Source organism: Hyalella azteca, unplaced genomic scaffold (genome assembly GCF_000764305.2).
Source record: "Hyalella azteca isolate HAZT.00-mixed unplaced genomic scaffold, Hazt_2.0.2 contig15697, whole genome shotgun sequence".
Taxonomy (NCBI): Eukaryota; Metazoa; Arthropoda; class Malacostraca; order Amphipoda; family Hyalellidae; genus Hyalella; species Hyalella azteca.
This window is the reverse complement of record NW_025945539.1, coordinates 13,882-33,341: the sequence shown is the minus strand read 5'-3', so window position 1 is coordinate 33,341 and position 19,460 is coordinate 13,882. Positions and strand designations below refer to the sequence as shown.

At 36.3% G+C, this 19,460-nt stretch overlaps 2 protein-coding genes across 2 annotated transcripts in view; both read left to right on the top strand.

Annotated features, from left to right (window-relative positions):
• LOC108676646 overlaps positions 1–3,161 on the top strand; it is a 51,078-nt gene extending 47,917 nt beyond the window's left edge. Inside the window, exons 9-11 of the mRNA XM_047884604.1 lie at positions 19–178; positions 2,408–2,516; positions 3,140–3,161. Coding sequence (XP_047740560.1) covers positions 19–178; positions 2,408–2,516; positions 3,140–3,161 — 291 coding nt within the window. The remainder of the gene's footprint in view (positions 1–18; positions 179–2,407; positions 2,517–3,139) is intronic.
• Positions 3,162–12,193: 9,032 nt separating this feature from the next.
• Positions 12,194–18,119, top strand: LOC108676655. The gene is made up of 5 exons (XM_018164770.2): positions 12,194–12,363; positions 12,523–12,876; positions 14,005–14,265; positions 15,011–15,201; positions 15,826–18,119. Exons 1-5 carry the CDS (start codon positions 12,225–12,227, stop codon positions 16,765–16,767), a joined length of 1,887 nt encoding a protein of 628 aa, XP_018020259.1. The 5' UTR covers positions 12,194–12,224; the 3' UTR covers positions 16,768–18,119.
• Positions 18,120–19,460: the final 1,341 nt, after the last annotated feature.

Genomic DNA, 19,460 nt, shown 5'->3' with positions numbered 1-19,460 from the left:
GGTCCGTGTCATGTTCAGGGCAGAGAACTCCACCACAACCTGTCTGCCGGCATCCTCATGAGTCACCAGTCTCTGGTGCTGCAGAAACTGCGACGTAACTCAACCGGGGAGTACGTTTGCTCCGCCACCAACGTCATCGGAACCGGACGTTCCGAGCCCATCGTGCTCGTCGTGCAGTGTGAGAATAAATAACATAACAGTCCTATAACAATCCCATTACTGTTTTATTACTGTTCTATTACTATTCTCCTACTCTATTACTATTCAGTTACTATTCTATTACTATTCAATTATTATTCCATTACTATTCTATTACTACTCCATTACTATTCTACTATTCAATTACTATTCTATTACTATTCTATTAACATTCTAATACTGTTCTATTATTATTCTATTACTATGAGTAGAAATTCTCTAACAATTAGTAGGTTCATTATTCAATGAATCGGAATCATGGCACTAATACAAATTTTTTTTTTTTAATTTCATATATTCACCGGTTTCATCGCATAATTATGTAACCTAAATCCAGTTTTAAAATAGCCATGGATGTGTTTATAGTGAATATAATCACTATTTTATCAATACAATACAAAGAGTGTGAGGCAATAAACAGATATATTAATTCTGACACAAATCAAGTCGCTTCCAAGCATCGGTGCTATAAAATACGGTGATTTATTTTAACAAACTAATGATCTACACACAACGACTAACTTCCATTACCAGATATTTAAAATAGGATTTTAGAACAAATTTTTAAACTTTTAAAAATTAAAATTTCTAAAAGTATGCAATTAGACCCAGTTTATGTAATAGGGGGTTTATAGGGAACAATGGTCTGACGCCGCCATCACGTTGATCAAGCCAAGAACTTAACTTTTGTTTACGTCCAAACTCTGTCTGCTAATCCCTTTATGGACCAGACGTTGCGAGGTCCTAGTCGGGGATACAACCGATTGTCTGCTCAGAAAAATCTCAGATAAGATGCGAAGTTCTTGTAAAAATTTCCACAAAAATGTATCATGATATTCGAGTTGAGGTTTAGTTACATGTGTTGTAGAGAGAGTGAGGAACTTAGAATGAGGTTAGTACAAAAAAGCTACCGAAATGTATCCTCTCTTTATGAGTTCTTATAAAAAGTTGTCATGAATGGCTTAAAAGTCACAGTAAATTAGTTGAGTTGAAGTTAGAAGCGTAAAGCATGAAATTCAGGTCACCACGACCAAACCTGGCATGCATAATTTTATCCACGGGAATAATCCACAAATGTATTTTGTTGTTGAATTTTGGCCACGCGAATTTGTCTTTTGCATTACAAAATCTGGTTTAACATCAGCAATAAAACATTTGTATTTGACTGTTGCTATTGCTTATGTTTGGCTCTCGGCTAATTTTAACAGTGTTTGTACAAAATAGAGGAGGAATCTGTCGAATCTTCTGTACATTGACATTTGTGGTAGAAGCCACAACTGTTTGTCACGAAGAGAAGCGGCTTCTGTTTTTTAGACGCTATTAGCAATGTAATTTGAGGCTCCGAAATACGACAATATTTTTGTTCATAGTGTTCTTTTTTTATTATTGTATTAATGTTAAAGATCTCCAAAAAATGCATTTCTCAATAAAATTTAGGTTACTTCAAATTCATGAACCTTGAAATTCATTATCCAGTCCAGTGCAGTTCAATGAAGTCTTCTAATTTATTACCGGAAAGGTAAACCGTTCAAACAAAATAGGCAAGGCTTGCTTTTTAATTAACCAAATTAAGGTTTTTAAGAAGTTTGTGTCAATTGATTATTTTGTGAGAGAAAATTTATGTTTTGTGAATCATTAACTTTCATTATAACTTAAAAGGGTAATTAGTGGCAATAAATAATCAAAAATTCATTGCCCCATCATTTGGCTCGTATTTTAAACAAATAATTAAATTAAAAAATAATTCATCATATTATTATCCTGCCATCCGTCTTTTTTTGAACCTGTTATTCTGCTAAAGTGATATTCTCCTGCATCAAATGCAAGTGTGATTACATAAGACTCATTCCTAACTCTTTTGCTTGATCATAGGGTCCATGCATAACATTGGCCGACGTTTCATTATATTGGCCGATGATGAATAATATTGGACGATGATGCATAATTTTGGTCGTTGCATAATATTGGCCGATATTGCATACCATAACATTAACTTACATTGCACAATAATAGCCGATGCTTCACAATGTTGTCCTATGTTGCATAATTTCAGCGAAAGTTACATTCTATTTGCTGATGTTGCATACTATGGGCCGATGTTGCATAATATTGGCCGATATTGCATACCGTAATTGACTGCATAATATTAGCCGATACTTCACAATTCACCCCAACGTAGCATAATATTTGTCGCTGTCACTTCTCACAGACGCGCCCGTGTGTCGCCACGCTGAGTCAGACGTGCAGGTGGCAGGCAGGCTCGACAGTCTCAACGTCTCCTGTGACGTTGACGCGTTCCCTCCACCCACCTCGTTCAGGCGAGCGTTTCACTCCCTAATTTATTCATTATTTACTCACCCCATACTTGTTATTACGTTTTATTATATGACATATTAACCGGTAAGTGGGCATTTCACTCCCTAATTTATTCATTATTTACCCACCCCATACATCTTATTGCGTTTTATTATTTGACATGTTAACCGGTAAGTACGTATGTATCTCACTCCCTACCTTATTCATTATTTACTCACCCCACACATCTTATTACGTTTTATTATTTGATATATTAATCGGGAAGCAACGTTTGTGATATTTTCATAATTTGTTTAATATCATCCGAGCCGTGAGCGAGCATACGGTTAGCATTTATTTTGACTCCTCGTGTAAAAACCAGTATTTTTTTAATTATTCGCAATTATATATTGAAAGATATGCAACTTATGGACAAACCTAAGGACTACCACCGTAGTATATTAGCTATACTTTTTATTTGAATACTTTTGTATGTTGTCAGTTGTTCCTGCCCAAGAAGATTATGCATATTCATCGGGCCAAAAATTGCTAGATCGCATCTAAGCAATTAACTCTTCAACAATTTAATCATTTCACTATCGTCCTTCAATTATTTTTCTACCAAACTATGCGCGATTATGGACAGGTGCAAACTGTGTCGCAAATGAAAATCAAGTGCTAGAAACGTTTACTATTTCTTTTCTGTTCCAATTGAAACAGATCTTCTCGATAAAGTTGCAGTTAATGTTTGCATTAACAAACATTTACAAACGTCAAGTCGTGAATAAAAACTAACAAAGTTGACGCGACAAATAATGTGAACAATTACCAAACACACGGTCATATAAACAATAGACTACAAGACTGCACACAATAGACTACAAGACTACACATGATAGACTACAATAGACCAAGCGCAAGCAACACCTCGGCGACCGCGTCCATTTGTATAGACGGGAAAAAAATCACCCATTCCATTATTGCAAGCTATTCCATGGTCATTGGACCATAGTTCATCAGAAAATCCCACTAACATGTTCATGTTTGGTAAATTTTTTTTACCATATGCATAAATCTTCTACAAAGCAAACCTTCATTCAATCTTCGTGCAAGAAAGTACATATTCAGTGCCGAGCATGCTCCAGAAGCCAGCCATTTTGGATTCCCTAGTGTAATGATGGTTTTAAAACATTGCTAATAACCCAAACGGGGAAGCAGCTTCATCTCTTTCACTCATTCTCCCAGTAGTGATTAGGATAATGCGTTTTTTTTTCAAGTAAAAATTAACGCGCTGGTCCCAGAAAAATATCGAAGCATCGTCATTCACGACAGCAACGACGATCCCTGCAACACGGCCTATGTTTTGCAAAGATCTTGCCTCTTATTCGTCTTTAGTCTTGATGTGATGTGTCCCAGACATCGTTTGTTTCAATTTCGTCGTGCGCCGACAAGAATAGTCAAGTAAATCTCACTGGCATGCTGAGAGACAGCACATCTCCTCTGTCTTGCAACGTTCATTTTGTTTAGAGGACTACATTTTTCCGTATTTTTAGAGGATTGTATCCTACATAAAATCTATTTGATTGTAAAGCACGTATTTAGAAGTAAGAAATTTGAATGAAAGCTCACTTCTAATCTTAATGATTATGTGGTGCCTAGTGGCAACACTAGGGTCGCACATGATATCTCCGCTGTCGAAGACGTTTTCATAATAAATTGTGAAGTTGCTCGGGTAGGATGCATAACCTGTCGTAACCAGTCACGCCATTTAACTCCTAATGTATTCCTTTCATTAAATATTTCTCTGAACAAATATTACGTCTGTGTATAAGAACTGATATTATTTCAATTTTCATTTTTGTCTTATTGAATTTTCATTTATATTTATTTTCTTATTCAATTTATTATTTTATTTTATTATTTTATTATTTATTTATTTTATTTCTTATTCAATTTTCATATTTATTTCTCGCTGATTCTATATCATTATTAATATTTATTCAGAAATTCCCAGGTAAACTTACCTGGTCGATGCCACATCTGAGGTATGCTGGATCTCTAACGTTGTTATGTGGGGTGAATGTGATAATATTTCTCAGAGCAAAAATGCAAATATTGAAAAGATATTTACAAAATCATTATTTTCAGCAATTAGTTACCTTGTTTTAATTTCAGGTTGGGAATAAAAACACTGACAAACTAATGGTTTCTACCTTAATCACTTCAATTACTCACAATATGATTTTTTTACAAAAGACAGTTGTATTAAAATCGAGTTTATTCCTGGATCTTCACTAAAAACAACATAATCAGAAAATCATAACGTCAATTTTGAAAAAATCAATCGCTCACTTCAAAATTCAATCGCTCACTTGAAAATCAATCGCCCACTTGAAAAGTTAATCACTCACTTGAAAAGTCAATTGTTCACTTGAAAATTCAATCGCTCACTTGAAAAGTCAATCGCTCGCATAAAAAATCATTCGCTAACTTAAAAAATCAATTGCTCACTTAAAAAGTTAATCGCTCACTTAAAAAGTTAATCGCTCACTTGAAAATCAATCGCTCACTTGAAAAGTCAATCGCTCGCATAAAAAAAATCATTCGCTAACTTAAAAAATTAATTGCTCATTTGAAAAATCAATCGCTCACTTGAAAAATCAATCGCTCACTTGAAAAGTCAATCGCTCGCATAAAAAATCATTCGCTAACTTAAAAAATCAATTACTCACTTGAAAAATCAATCGCTCACTTGAAAAGTCAATCGCTCGCATAAAAAAATCATTCGCTAACTTAAAAAATCAATCGCTCACTTGAAAAGTCAACCGCTCACGTTGAAAGTCATCGCTCACATGAAACCTTGCCATGCACCGATCATGCATCACTCACGGTAACGATTAGAATTGTCGAGGTTATCGAATCAGAAAATTTAGTTTCCTAAGTGTCGACAGGTCTCAAAATTCTAAGCCATTATTCAGGCGAGCGAAATTAAGTCGTTGATTTCAATGTGATTAGCAGCAGCGCCACAGAGGCTAGCAGGCGCCACGACGACTGCCGAAGACTGGCCTCCAGCTCAGTGGTTAAAGCTTGTTTTGTTAGGATTTATTAAATATCGGCGAACTGGAACTCGGATTAAGATAAAAGAACATAGTAAAAAGCCTAAAAATATAAAATTGAATTTATGTGTCAAACATTTTATTCGAGCCACTCAAACTACAGGTCGCCAAGACACGTGGCTCGCTTGCCTGACTATTTTTATTCCAGACCAGAGAAAAGATTATATATGTACAAAATTATTTCAAAACTTTAAGGCTGGGAGAAATTTTTTGGTGAAACTTGTGGTGAGCATAGTTACAACAAAATGCTTTAGCAAGAAAAAGCAGTCATCCTATCTTATGTATTTTGTGTGTGTGAATTTTTTTAAGCCTGGCACCACATTTAAATAGGGGCTGTTTGGGCGCTTATCCAGGATTCTTACCTAGATGATATCTTATCTTATTTACTATGAGAAAAGTAATTTATTGCAAAATTAGGAGAAAGTGATCCCAAATTGATATTTGATTTTGAAATTGTTTCATTTAAATTTCATTTGAAATGAAGGAATTTTTCTCCTATTTTGAAACTAAAGTCAATGTAGAGTTTTTTCAATGTTTTATGTAAAATCTGGTACTTTCTTTACCTAGCACAAATTAGATCTATTATTATTGATGGAATGCGGGATAACTCGATTCTAAAATAACAGGGATTATTGAGCCCCGGCAAACCAGCTTTTATCTAATAAAAATTGCTCTAAACATAATTTCCAATTAATCAGGTTTTTCTCAAAACTCTCTCATGTAAATGAAAGAAGATAATTAATCATTGCCATAACTCATCATAGTTTTTCATATATTTATAAAATGCGATGAGTTCACTTATGCACTTTCAACAAATATCTTTTTGATAATAATGAACGTATATGATATAACGCAATGGAAACAAATATATTTGATCCCCATTTTTTGCCACCTCGTTGTGTATAAGAAGGCTTTATGGCTATGAATAAAATTAGAACAACCTTGGATTTAATTAATCTACTCCCCAATCCTATTTTAATTATTACAACACTTCTCTTTAACTTCTCTTCTTGTTTGTCTGTTAGTTTGTCTTTCTGTTACAAATCTTGTAATCGAAATTTAATAGACTTCGACTTATCCTATCGATCTGAAATTTTGCACACTTGCGTAAAGTTAGAGACAATGCATGGATCAAATGGCAAAATAAATAATTTTAGGAATACAAATTTTTTTCCAATATTAAAAAAACTGAAAAAATAATTTTGTCAGCTACAAATCTTATAATTGAAATGTGACACACTTTTACCTGTCCAATTGATATGAAATTTTGCACACTTGTGTGAAGTTGGAGGCAATGCATGAATCAATTGACAGAATAAACAATTTTGAAGAAAATGTTATATATTAAAAAATTGAAAATTTAATTTTTTTAATATTCGAAAATGAAATTAGAAATTCATTGAACATCTGTAACATTTGAAACACTGGATTCTTGAGAAGTGTTGTATTTAAAAAGTAATTTTTAAAGACAACACTTCTAAAGTCTGTCTGTCGGTCTGTCCGTCTGTCTGTCCGTCCGTGACCTCACGTTTTCGTCGACGAGAAAATGCGCTCTCATTAAAAAAAGTAATTTTTAAAGACGTATATTATTATATCAAGAATGTATAGATATAACCATATACTGAATGCAAATATATTTCGTTAAACTCTACTCACTCAATTACCTTGCAAATCTTCCCCTCTCCCTTGTATAAAAATCTCAATCCAGTTCAGGTGTCAACAGTCAAAATAAAACTTTATAATAACTTTACTCAATATTCTATATTGTTCCTTTTCTCCAAATAAATATTAATTTATTTATCTACTTGCCTCACTGACGACATGCTAAGCAAAGAACTGGATTAAATTGGCTGAAGACTAAGTGTTTCGCTGTAGAATTTCCATAATAGATTTGACGCGTACTTCAGCATGCGATATTTATGAAAGGAATAACGTACTGCATTGACACTCCTTGCACATTTGGACATGGTTCATTAGTTGCTGCTTTATTGACGATTATACCCGAGTGGTCGGGTTATAAGTTTTCATGTCATGCATTAGTTTCGTCTCTCGAATCGACGATTTTCAACTTTGGAGTGAATTAGTTAATAAATGTACTAACTAATATGTAGTTTGAGTAATTTTCGAATATATAACATGATTTAAAGGGAACGTCTTGGTTAAAAATCGAAAATTTTGGCTTTTCCGTTTTCTTGACACAATTTTCTAGCTGCTGAAAAGGCGCCTCTAATGCAGTACACCGCATGCATGTGCGTGCTCTAGCTTTTGCGTAAAGCAATTCAAAAAATGTATAAAATGAACGTTTTTAGCGCATTTTTAGCGACATTTAGCGACGGCCCGTCCGTCCGTCCGTCTGTCTGTCCGTCTGTCCGTGACTTCACGTTTTCGACGACGAGAAAATGCGCTCTCTGTCACTTACTGCAGTGAGTACTGAGTTATATTTTTTTAAATATGTTCAAAGATTTCTTTAAATGAAATCTGCATTTCATTTAAATCTGCATTTCATTCACTTTGCACTCGTTTGAAAGCTACAAGCAAGACGCGTTCAGCAAAGCTAATACCATGGATGTACATCGAATAATTTTTACGAAAGGCAGTTTTGAACTATTTACAAAATGACCATAAATGACACATTTTCATATAAAAATTGTATTTATTGATAATTATTTGCGTTCATTGCAAATTATTTGCACTCGTTTGAGAGCTTCAATCGATGCGCGTTCAAAAAAGCAAATATCACGGATTTCCATGTAATGTTTTTTTTTTGCATTAGGCCGTTTTGAATTTATATAAAATGAACATTTTTTATATATATAAATATCACAAAAGTCACATATATAGCTTATTATTCACGTTAAACTGGACAAGACTAAGTCTAAAGACGCCTACTGGTACCCTAAGTGCAACTAATTGGCAATGGGGAAGCTTGGGCTAAAATATCAAGCAATTTTTTTGGCATATCCTATTTTTAGCGCCTTTTCTCATTTATGAAAAAAGGCGCTATCTTGCTCGTCATGTCCGTCCGTCCGTCTGTCTGTCTGTCCGTCTGTCTGTCCGTCCGTGACCTCACGTTGTCGTCGACGAGAAAATGCGCTCTTTGTCCCTCACTGCAGTGAGTACTGAGTGAGCTTTTTTTAATAAATATTACTTATTTGGCTCCCCTAAACATTAAAGTTTTCAAAATGCGCCAGCTTAAGAATCTATCTCCAACTGTGATTTTCAAGTTACAGCATTGAGAGATATATCATTCGATTCATAAAAAATATCATGTGAATAGTTTTAGCTTATGTGTAATTTCGTTATGGTTTGGATAAAATTTTGCTAAAAGGGGGCAAAAATCGAAAAACTGACGAAAAATCACCCCTCACCCACAAAAAAAGTGATAAAAGCTAAGACGAATCGTTAGAAATTATTTTTGCGAATCGAAAGATGTGCATCTCAATGTTGCAGCACGTTAATTGAATTAGGAGATTTGAAAGGAATCCCTATTTTCCGTTTTCTAAGAATATCACGTTTCCTATTATTTAAATGGCATTATTTTAAAATTCACGCGTGCAAAAAGGCTTACATTTCTGTTTTACATAAGTGTACCAAGTTTCAAAACGATCCGTCCGTAAATAAAAAAGTTTTTTGAGGGATACGCTCCCCTTAATTACCACTCTATGTTTAGTTACTAAACTATGCTATGTTTAGTTACCAGGAATTTAAAAGCAAAGAAAACGAGCAAAGAAAAGAATCAATTAGATTCTAATTGATTCTGATTTTCTTATAGGTTTTGAACTTTTGAACTGACGATGGAGCTGGACTCCGAAACGTTTTCATTCTTAAGAAATGGTTAATATTCTGGCTGTTTTCTTTGCTTTTAAATTCCTGGTAAACTTGCGACTTAAGCAATCTAGTAATTTTTATGTTTAGTTACTAACTATTTAGTTAGTAACTTTAGTTACTAACTAAACATTATGTTCGATCACGTTCATTTTGATGATGACATTCATTTTAATGATTATGTTCTTTTAGATGATCACGTTCATTTTGACGATCACGTTCATTTTGATGATCACGTTCACTTTGCAATCTCTGCTCACTGAGCAGCGCTAGATTGCTTGTTATTCATAAGTCATTTACTGATCAATTCTGGTTTTTGCCTCATGTTGAGCGCCACAGCTGCCTTGATCAGATCTTGTTTATTTACGAAACCCGAGTCTCATTTCGACAGCAAGCTCCGTAATCAGTAGCGTCAAATTGTTGTTCTACGAATAATAAAGCTGAGTACAAATATCAGCTTGCAATCATGCATGCGTGCATTAATTTGAGTCGTGTGGACCGATATAACGAAAAGTTTTGAATTTCGAATTTCGAAAGGTTTCGAATTGCAAAATGTTTGAATTTCGATATGTTTCAAATCGCGAAAGGTTTCGAATTTCGAAACGTTTCAAATTTCGAAAGGCTAAAAATTTCGATAGGTTTCAAATTTCGACCGATATAACGAAAAGTTTTGAAATGAAAGGTTTCGATTTAATTCACTATTGATATCCTCGGCTTGAGCATCTGCATTCAAACAAACAACACTTAATGTAAGCGGAGGATGCGTTTAGTTACGCATATTAATTATTATTTTCGGTTTGCCTTATTTTCGGTTCTTATTTTCGGTTTGCCATTTCACATTAGTGACAATTTGAATAGAGTACTTTGCATCATCGGCGAGGTACTAATATATCTCGTAAAATATTAGATAACCAAAATTTTGGGCAAGAGATATCGTTAATCGCACTTTAGAAATCTTTGTTTTGACTGGACCTATTAACATCAGGCTCTTTCCAATTTCCGAGGAAGATAACCATTACATTAGATCTCAAAAACTCATTTGAGAAAATATTCTTCATAAATATATAAACAAATGACCCAACATCTACCCTATTCCCATTCAAAACCCCAAGCCTGAAACTAGACTTGAAAGTGGGCTTCAACTCGCTTAAGTTTTTCGATTAGAATTCGGGCATTTGTTTCCGCTACCACAGCCCGCTGCATTTCCAATCATTGCAATTCCCATACTTTTTCCAACCTTAAACCAAGCCCCTTGAAACATAGATTGCTGGTAGCCTCTGAAGAACGGAGATTTTGGATGATAGTGATTCCATAGTCAAATATTCTGAAGGATATTAGATCATCATTATGGTGGATAGCTTCTCAATTGGCAATTCTTCTGGACTATAGTTTCTCAATATTAAATTATTCTGGAGGATAGTTGCTTAGTTGTAAATAATTTTGGAGGATAATTGCTCAGTAAGTAAATTTTTTGGGGAATTGTTGATCAATTGTCAAATATTAATATTCTGTAGAAAGGCTGCCCAAAAGTTGATCGATGAATACTGTGACTAGATGGCTAGAGCTGTTTGATTGATGAAGACTGTGACTAGATGGCTAGAGCTGTTTGATTGATGAAGACTGTGACTAGATTGCTAGAACTGTTTGATGAAGACTGTGACTAGATGGCCAGAGCTGTTTGATTGATGAAGACGGCGACTAGATGGCTAGAGCTGTTTGATTGATGAAGACTGTGACTAGATGGCTAGACCTGTTTGACGAAGACTGTGACTAGATGGCCAGAGGTGTTTGATTGATGAAGACTGTGACTAGATGGCTAGAGCTGGTTGATCGATGAAGACTGTGACTAGATGGCTAGAGCTGTTTGATTGATGAAGACTGTGACTAGATGGTTAGAGCTGTTTGATGAAGACTGTGACTAGATGGCTGGAGCTGTTTGATTGATGAAGACTGTTACTAGATGGTTAGAGCTGTTTGATTGATGAAGACGGTGTCTTGAATGCCAGAGCTGTTTGATCGATGAAGACTGTCTGGATGGTGGTGCTGTTTGACCGATGAAGACTGTCTTGATGGCCATAGTTGCTCGAGCAATGAAGGTTCCCCCAAACAAATGACGTTGAAACAATGTTTAATCGACGTTATTCCAACGTCAAAGGCTTTCTAGAGCTGGATCTTGATGGCCATGCACTGTCCGAGCTTTGCAGTCCATTTTGTTTCACCGAATCTGTTAACGTTCCAAACCAGCTTGCCAATATCGCTCTAACGTCAACTACCGAGTAGTGAATTATTTACGGGCATTTCCTAACTAAAATCGATGGCAGAATGGAACCGAAGATTAGATCTCTCTCTTTCTCACGCAAGCAGATGGTCTTGAAGTCTCTCGATGACAGAATTAATTTTCCATCTGGTCGACGTTGCGAACATAAAATTGCAAAAATCTCATCCATTCAGTTCTGTGACTATAGTGTCTGATCAAAGACCTTCTTTCCATACATTCGGGTGTTGTACCTTTGTCTAATGACGGTAACTCATGCATGCTTTTTATATAAGCGTAGCACTAATGATGATTAAAGCGTCTATAAGCAAAAGATTAACCCTTTTTTGAAGGTTTTACAAATTATCTAGATTTTGATACGATTAACATTGATGGCGGCTTACGTAACCTTATGTCAGTCACCAAAACGTTCATGTGATCAAATGTGTTGTGCAAAACTTAAGTGAAATATTTATTATTTTTATAGATGGGCGTTTAATACAACCACTGAAGTCGTAAGCATCGATTCGGGGAAGATGGAGGCGGTGGGAGGGGACTTGCGTAATGTTCTTTACACGCCGCGCTCCAAAGTGGATTTTGGTTCCCTGCTATGCTGGGCCTCCAACATCGTTGGCGAGCAGCGAACGCCTTGCGTCTTCCACGTCGTGCATTCTTGTAAGTATTTACGGCCTATTTTGACGTCATTTGTGAGTCTCCATAACGTCTCTTGCAAGCAGATTAATTTTATATGATGATTTGTTCCTCGAAATTTTTACACATTGGTAAATTTTACATTCATGTCTTCTCACAGCCTTTTTTTAATTCCCTTGTCAGCTCCTCCAGACCCAGTGCAGAACTGCACTCTGTCTGACGTTGGCCGAACGTCAGCTACGGTGCGCTGCCAGACGGGCTGGGATGGCGGACTGCCACAAACTTTCACGCTTTCCGTAAGCCAGGACGCTCTCTCAGTGCCTGCAAGTTCCGCGAACAACTCTAACGGGACATCACCGCGCGTTCTAGCGAACACTTCGAGCTCACCTAAGGCAGAGTTTACGGTCACGGGACTGAACCCTGGTCAGGCTTACGTGTTAACGATTGCTGCAGTGAATGCGAGGGGTCATAGTGCACCCTTGAGGGTCGCGCTAGAGACGCTCGAGGACAAGGCGCAAGAACGGACCAGTCCGGGAGGTGAGATTTTCATAATAAATGTCTGAGTTTTTCATATGTATAATTTGATTACACTATTCCCGGGGGGTGAGATTTTTCTAATAAATATTTCATTATTTCCGATGTATAATTTGATTACATAACTTTATTAACTCACTTACATTATGAGAATGACACTTCTGCTACAGTTTTTTTAGGAGGAAGGAAACGTAGTCGACATAACGGACCAAGGTAAAATCCTTGCCTAAATCATGGATTACAAATAAAGAGGAATATAAAAACATATATATTAATAATGCAGAGCACACGAGTACCAAAGGCGCTGTCTATACTAAATTTCTAATTTAAAATATTGAATGACTCTGGGATCCTGAATTCTAAAGCACCGAGAGTTGCCGTTTAAATTTCAAAATCGCTTCCAAACATCGGAACGTACCACCGTTCGACGTGAAAGCAGACAGTCCAGCTGAAGGATCTGGTCTCTGAAACATATTTGCAATAATATAATAGATAATATGATGCCTAAAAATATAAAATTATATTCTTTATCTCTTCTTTGCTCGTGAATTCTATAGCAAATAAAATTGTGTTTTCTTAGTTTCATCGTCAGTTTGTTATCGACGTTTTCTGCATGAATAATTTTATTGGAATATTATCTTTTAAAATTTAGTTTCTTGAATTTGAATCTTTTAATTTATTAATTCCAGCCAGTTCCTATTCTGTAAGTTTTCCTTAGCTTATTTCTGTAATAAAAGACGTAAAATAATTGAACTCTTTGATTGGTAACTAGAAAAAGTTATAACATCTTTAATATTCGTAATACTCGTTTATAGGCCAGAAATAACTGTATCAAATACTGAAATCAATAACGAATTAAAAAAGTTGCAACATGTACAAAAATTCCAAGTACACGAAGGAACCTCACAGAATCTCATGTCATTATTCTATAGTAGTGATGTTCTTTAGAATATTCCTTCAATTGTAAAATATTTTATTGGAGTATATTTCTTTTAATTAAATATAAACACAATACGGTCTTCTGATGCCAACTCTGTTACCAAGAGCAGTCCACTTGTTTCAAATAAAAATACTCATCGCCATTCAAGGACACGCAGGCCTAATTTACAATTTTTCACCCTACGATTTCAGTGGCCCAGAAAGACAAAAATCGTCTGCCCATTGGACCTATAATTGCTGTCATGATCGGAGCCCTGGCTTCTCTCACACTGTCGTGTGTGGTGATCGTGCTGGTTATCAGAGCACGACGTTCTTCAGCACGACCAAAAAAATGCACAAAAGCCCACGACGATCGTGATGTTGGTGATGCTCAGTCCAATCAAATGGAGGCTTCCTTTACAACCTTCCTGGATACCGGTGGTTCGAGTCCTGATCTCATCCCATACTGCAGCGGTGAGATCTTGAAGATGAATTCTGAGATTTCTTAAAATTTAAATTAATATTCATATAACTTATAATAACTTCTAATCGTTGAATTATTCATGTATCTTTGTTTCGTATATTGGAACTTACTTCTGTATCACGTGGCTATGTAAATATGTCAATTTTATTAAATATTATATTATGCTATCAATACTATATGGCAGAGGTGTTTTTCAAAAGCTTCTATAGTTACACAACTTTATACATGATACTTAATTACTTCATTTTTCTTCAACCTTTGACTGTGATAAACACGTCTAGCAAATAAACTTCCGCATGATAACTATTCCGTAAAAATTGCACGCTTAAAAAATTTGTTTCCATTTTGTTGTACTTCATTGAGAGAAACGAATGCCGGATAAATAATATTTACTTGAGACATAACCAGATGCATGAGAATAACTCGTGTTTCCTTACCCCAACGTTAATTGTAATCATAAATAAATGTGAACAGAGAACCCACTTCAACTTCCCATTCTTATTTGTGGTGATAACGAGATGCATTCAGAAGGGCACACAGAATCATTTTTATATCATGATCATTGGGGCCGTGATATAATGCCATCAAATAGCTCTGATACACATTTGTGTACCGTCAATCATAGCATTACGGTGATACACACAAATATCTCTCTGCCCAAATATGTAAAAAAATTTCTTAACAACCGTATAAATATTTACATTTACTGTCAAATATCTCTGCTACATTTCACAGAGGCCATTACGGTGAAGGCGATGCCAGCTGGCGGCAACTTAACTTTCAATCAACTGTCATTAATGGACTCTACGGGCCGCGGTGCGGATGGGAGAGATGTGCCGGGGCGTGCAGGCAGAAATGCCCTCGCCGGCGCTGGTCCGGAAATGACGTCCGCGGTGCTGCACCGAACAGCTTCCCTACCGCGATCGGTGAGGGCGGAATGCATTCGATATGCGTGGCGAGGGGAAAATTTATATTAAAATCCTGTATTGAAAGTTAATAATTAATTAATCTAACTAATTATTATATATGAATTAATTATTATATTAAATAATTAATTAATTTAATTGAAGATAAGGTGGGTTTAAATACAGAGTGAGATTAGTCAGGTGCGTTCAGATGGGTCATGATTGTTTCTTAGGTTAAGGCGCTACAAAAACATGAAAGTAACGTTGTAATATAGCGGATGCTTTGAGTGAAGCTGTTTCTTTAGGAATCTCCATAAAGTAAGGAAATACATCATTCTTTGAATTAATTTATGATTAGTGCATCGTGTTTGTAGCAATAAACTATAGTAGTTGAACTACAACGTTTTGCCAGAAGATCTCGATCCTTCTAACACATGGCAATGCGTATCGTTCACCAACGTAATGATTTAGCCAGCACCTATACAATTATTAGATCATGGCTGAGATAATTATACGAAATTACGAAAAAATTCTAATAAATTCACGGGTTATAATAAAATGATATTCTAAATGTGACAAAAAAATTAAACTCGCACGAATGCCACACGGAAATAATTTTTATTATGAAAACCTTCTGCCCGTCAGAGCCTGAACAAAACTCATCGCGAGCGTTTCTACCAACTGCCTCTCGACCACGACTTCTCGCCCCTTGTTTGCAACACCAAAACACATGCCAGCCTCCACAGCCTGCACCGCCTCGACGGGACCATCACCTACATGTCGCCCCTAAAATTACCTAAAGTAATTCCAACAAGCGAAACGGGAAGTTCATTTCCGTCTGTATCGATGCATGCAGGAGGTTGCATGTCCCGAGCATCCGCTCATCAAATGAGCAGAGGTGGCGAGTCGGGTAATGGAACAGTCGAAAAAACGACGAGGGATTCGAATTTCGCTCCACGAAATTCACGACAACCAATGCGCCACCTTCATCAACACATCATGCGTCCACCGATGCATAGAAATGCTAATAAAGATTCGTATGACATGAGAGCCAGTAACTTAGGTTCTCCGACCCCAGATGAAACATCTTGTATTTCATATTCTCCTTCTCCCTCTTCCACGACTTCGAGCGAGTGCACCGTGAGACCTGAAAGCGTACGAATCGATAGAACGTTGCCAAGGCGCATGGATAGTAATTTCCTTTCCATCAGAGTGGGGAGCCCCAATAACGAAGGCTCACAAGTGCATCAAATCTTACGACTGCATCCCAATTCTGGCTATGCATCTGACGTTGTGCAAATTCCCTCGAATCAACAAGTCGAACAATCAGCTTTCCCAGGATCCCCTCTGTCTTGCCATCCGTCCATTGCACCACAAAAAGAAACTTTTGACTGCGCTGATGGAGCATGCTCACAAAATGAAACATTCTGCTCACCTCCTCCGATGTTTTCAAACTCTTGCAATACACTGGAGAGCTCGCAACCATTGACGGAAGCTAGCAAAAGAGGGAAAGCTGTGGAGGGATCTTCTATCTTGACCAGATATGACAAGAAAGAACAATCCTCGGATCATCTAGTCAGCACTTGAAAAATTCAGCAATGTTTTCGAAAGTTTTTTAGTTTGTCTATTGCTGTTCGTGAAAAATATCGGTCCCTGCAAGTGCTGAGTTTTTCACAATTTTGCTCAATGATTTATTACATGTTTTGGGAAAGCTTTCCTCTGAACTTTCAACTTTGGTGAGCTGTCAATTCGGGAACTCCGTCTCCGAGTGCTTTATTATTTTAATGATTTTCTTAGCCAAGATCTTTTCGTTTCCCGACTACCCAGATAATAAAAGACATTTAAAAGAAGCCAAAAATGACGGTTGGATTTGAAGAGAAATTTTCAGCTCCTATTTCTGGTTTTCGTGTCCTGTTGAACTTGCGGTCAAACTTCCTCGCTCAATCATTTGCTTTGACGGTCCTGGCTACAATTCCTTAAAATGCTTTTCTGATCTTGCTTTGTGGACCCATCACTCTTTAGCCACTCTTCCATGCGTGTTATCTTTCGTTCAGAATATTTTGGTTCTACGTTTTGGGAGATTTTTAACGCTATAAAATCGTTAAATATTCGATTTCTCATCTATTTATTTAACAGCAAAATTCTATAAATAAAATTAGAGCACAAACCAGCATCAAATGACCAATAACTCGGAGCCAGTGGTTCCGTCATTACAATTTTAATTAAGGGGCTTATGGTTCATTGCTTGTTGTTTAAATTGGGTCGCTTTAATTCCCGCTTTGGATTATCAGTTGCCACTTTTAAAGTTCGAACACCAAATGCCTCATTTTCGATTCCCTGTTGTAGCTGCGACTAGAAAAATTTTTTCTCTCCTCTCAGAATCATTCTGAATATTTTATGGAGACACCGCATTTTCGCCGGTAGAATACCATTTTTATCTACTTAAAACCATTTTGACTTGTCCAAGCTCTGGAAATGCGAAAGTGCGCTATTACTCTCGAAATTTATTCGGCTTTAGGAGACGGTTTTCACTTCAGTGGAATTTTTCTCTGCGTTCATAAAGTTTAAAATCAACTCTACTGCAATGTGACAGCACCCATGTTGTCGTACATTTTTCAATTGAGGCCAGAGTGAAATCGAATCACATTTGTCAAAAATTCCTGCCCGTGGTTACAATAATAATAGCAGTTTCAGCGTTTATTGCGCCGTAGGACTGTCGCCAATTTTTAACATCACAGAATATTTACAGCTTGTTGCGATCTCAAACACGCAACTCACTGCTTCACACTTTTACTTAACTTAACGGCCCGACCTCATCGCCGATTCTGACCAGAAACTGGCGCACAGAGCCGGGATCGAACCCGCACCTCTCCAATCCTATAACTCTGGGCCTATATACTTTCAAAAAAAGTTAAGAGATCGTAAGTTCATCCGCCAATCATTGACGGCCTTTCAAGCAAAATCCACCAATCATAGACAAGAAAATAGAGCGTAAGTACTTACGTTCACTTAGCGAGTTTTGAAAGTATGGCCCCTGCTCTGTAAGCACTGGGCCACAGCTTGGGGAGTTACAGGAGATGCTATCTTGTTATTTATATTCAATTGACCGCAATGTTTTTTGTCGTTCCTGAGTATTGTGATTATTGTGATAATCTAGTGTTATTTTTTAACACGCCCAGTTTCGTGTGACTCCCTAATTTGAGCTCATAACTGTAATAGTAATACATAATTTGAGCTCATAACTGTAATAGTAATACATAATTTGAGCTCATAACGGTTATAGTAATACATGTGAGGTTATACGGCTGTTGTTCTGATCAGGAACGTTGCTGTATAACATTCAGCATATTTTTAACATTAAATGTATCATAGCAGCGTAATAATAATTGCGCATGCGTCGTTTTTAATAAGCTCTTTCGAAGAGAGAACGCTGCCATACGAAACGAAATATTTGACAGTGGATGTAGATATCTAATTTAAATGATCCTAAGTTTCTTGCATGATTCATGAAAATGTATTGATGTTTATCGTTTGTCTAATATAAATAAATTTAAAAAATTTTTCGTTAAAATGCATACAGAGAATAAATAAGAATTTTATACATTTGTCGGAATGTACGAAAATAAATGTTCAACAATTAATTCGGATAATTACTCTTCCTATTTTTAACAGAATCGAAACATTTCATTGTATTTACGGCCTTTACGTTGATTGGATTCACTATATATCTCAGAAAACATGTATTTCATGCTAGGGTGCTAATGATGGGTCAGCCGCCAAAGCACAGTTTCTTGAGACACAACAACAAAAAACTTACATTTTGTGGCCACTGTTTGATTCTTTTATTTAAAGTCTAGTTTTTTATAAAGATTTCTATTCCACGTTGTTCTCTTTCAACTTAAGGTCCAACTCCCTCGTGGCATTTTCCCCAAAACTTTTGACGAAGTTGCAGGGGTTGACACACCAAACCTCATTAGCGCCAGAGATAAGGTCTCACCACGAGTTTGCTTTTAATAAATTGGATGTTCGGCACGGAAAAAACAGCTCTCGGGGGTTGTCAGTTTGCAGTTATTTTACGTCTGTTACAATTAGTTTGTCATGGGTCATGAGGTCTAAGGCCCCTGGGTGGTCAAGTAAACCTTGAATAATTAAACTTTGAGTGTAAACTTAATAGCGTAATTTTACTTTCAAACACAAAAATTTACAGAATTTCACGCTAATTTATGTTGAACGCTAAATTTGTTTGTATCTGCAGTCGTTTGTTGTGAAGTTAGATCTTG

Excerpts from the sequence above, each read along its gene's own strand:
- LOC108676655 (XM_018164770.2), top strand. The coding sequence starts at position 12,225 with ATGGAGGCGGTGGGAGGGGACTTGCGTAATGTTCTTTACACGCCGCGC. Across the intron at positions 12,877-14,004 it reads AGAACGGACCAGTCCGGGAG|TGGCCCAGAAAGACAAAAAT; the intron begins GTGAGATTTTCA and ends CTACGATTTCAG. Across the intron at positions 14,266-15,010 it reads TCTCATCCCATACTGCAGCG|AGGCCATTACGGTGAAGGCG; the intron begins GTGAGATCTTGA and ends TACATTTCACAG.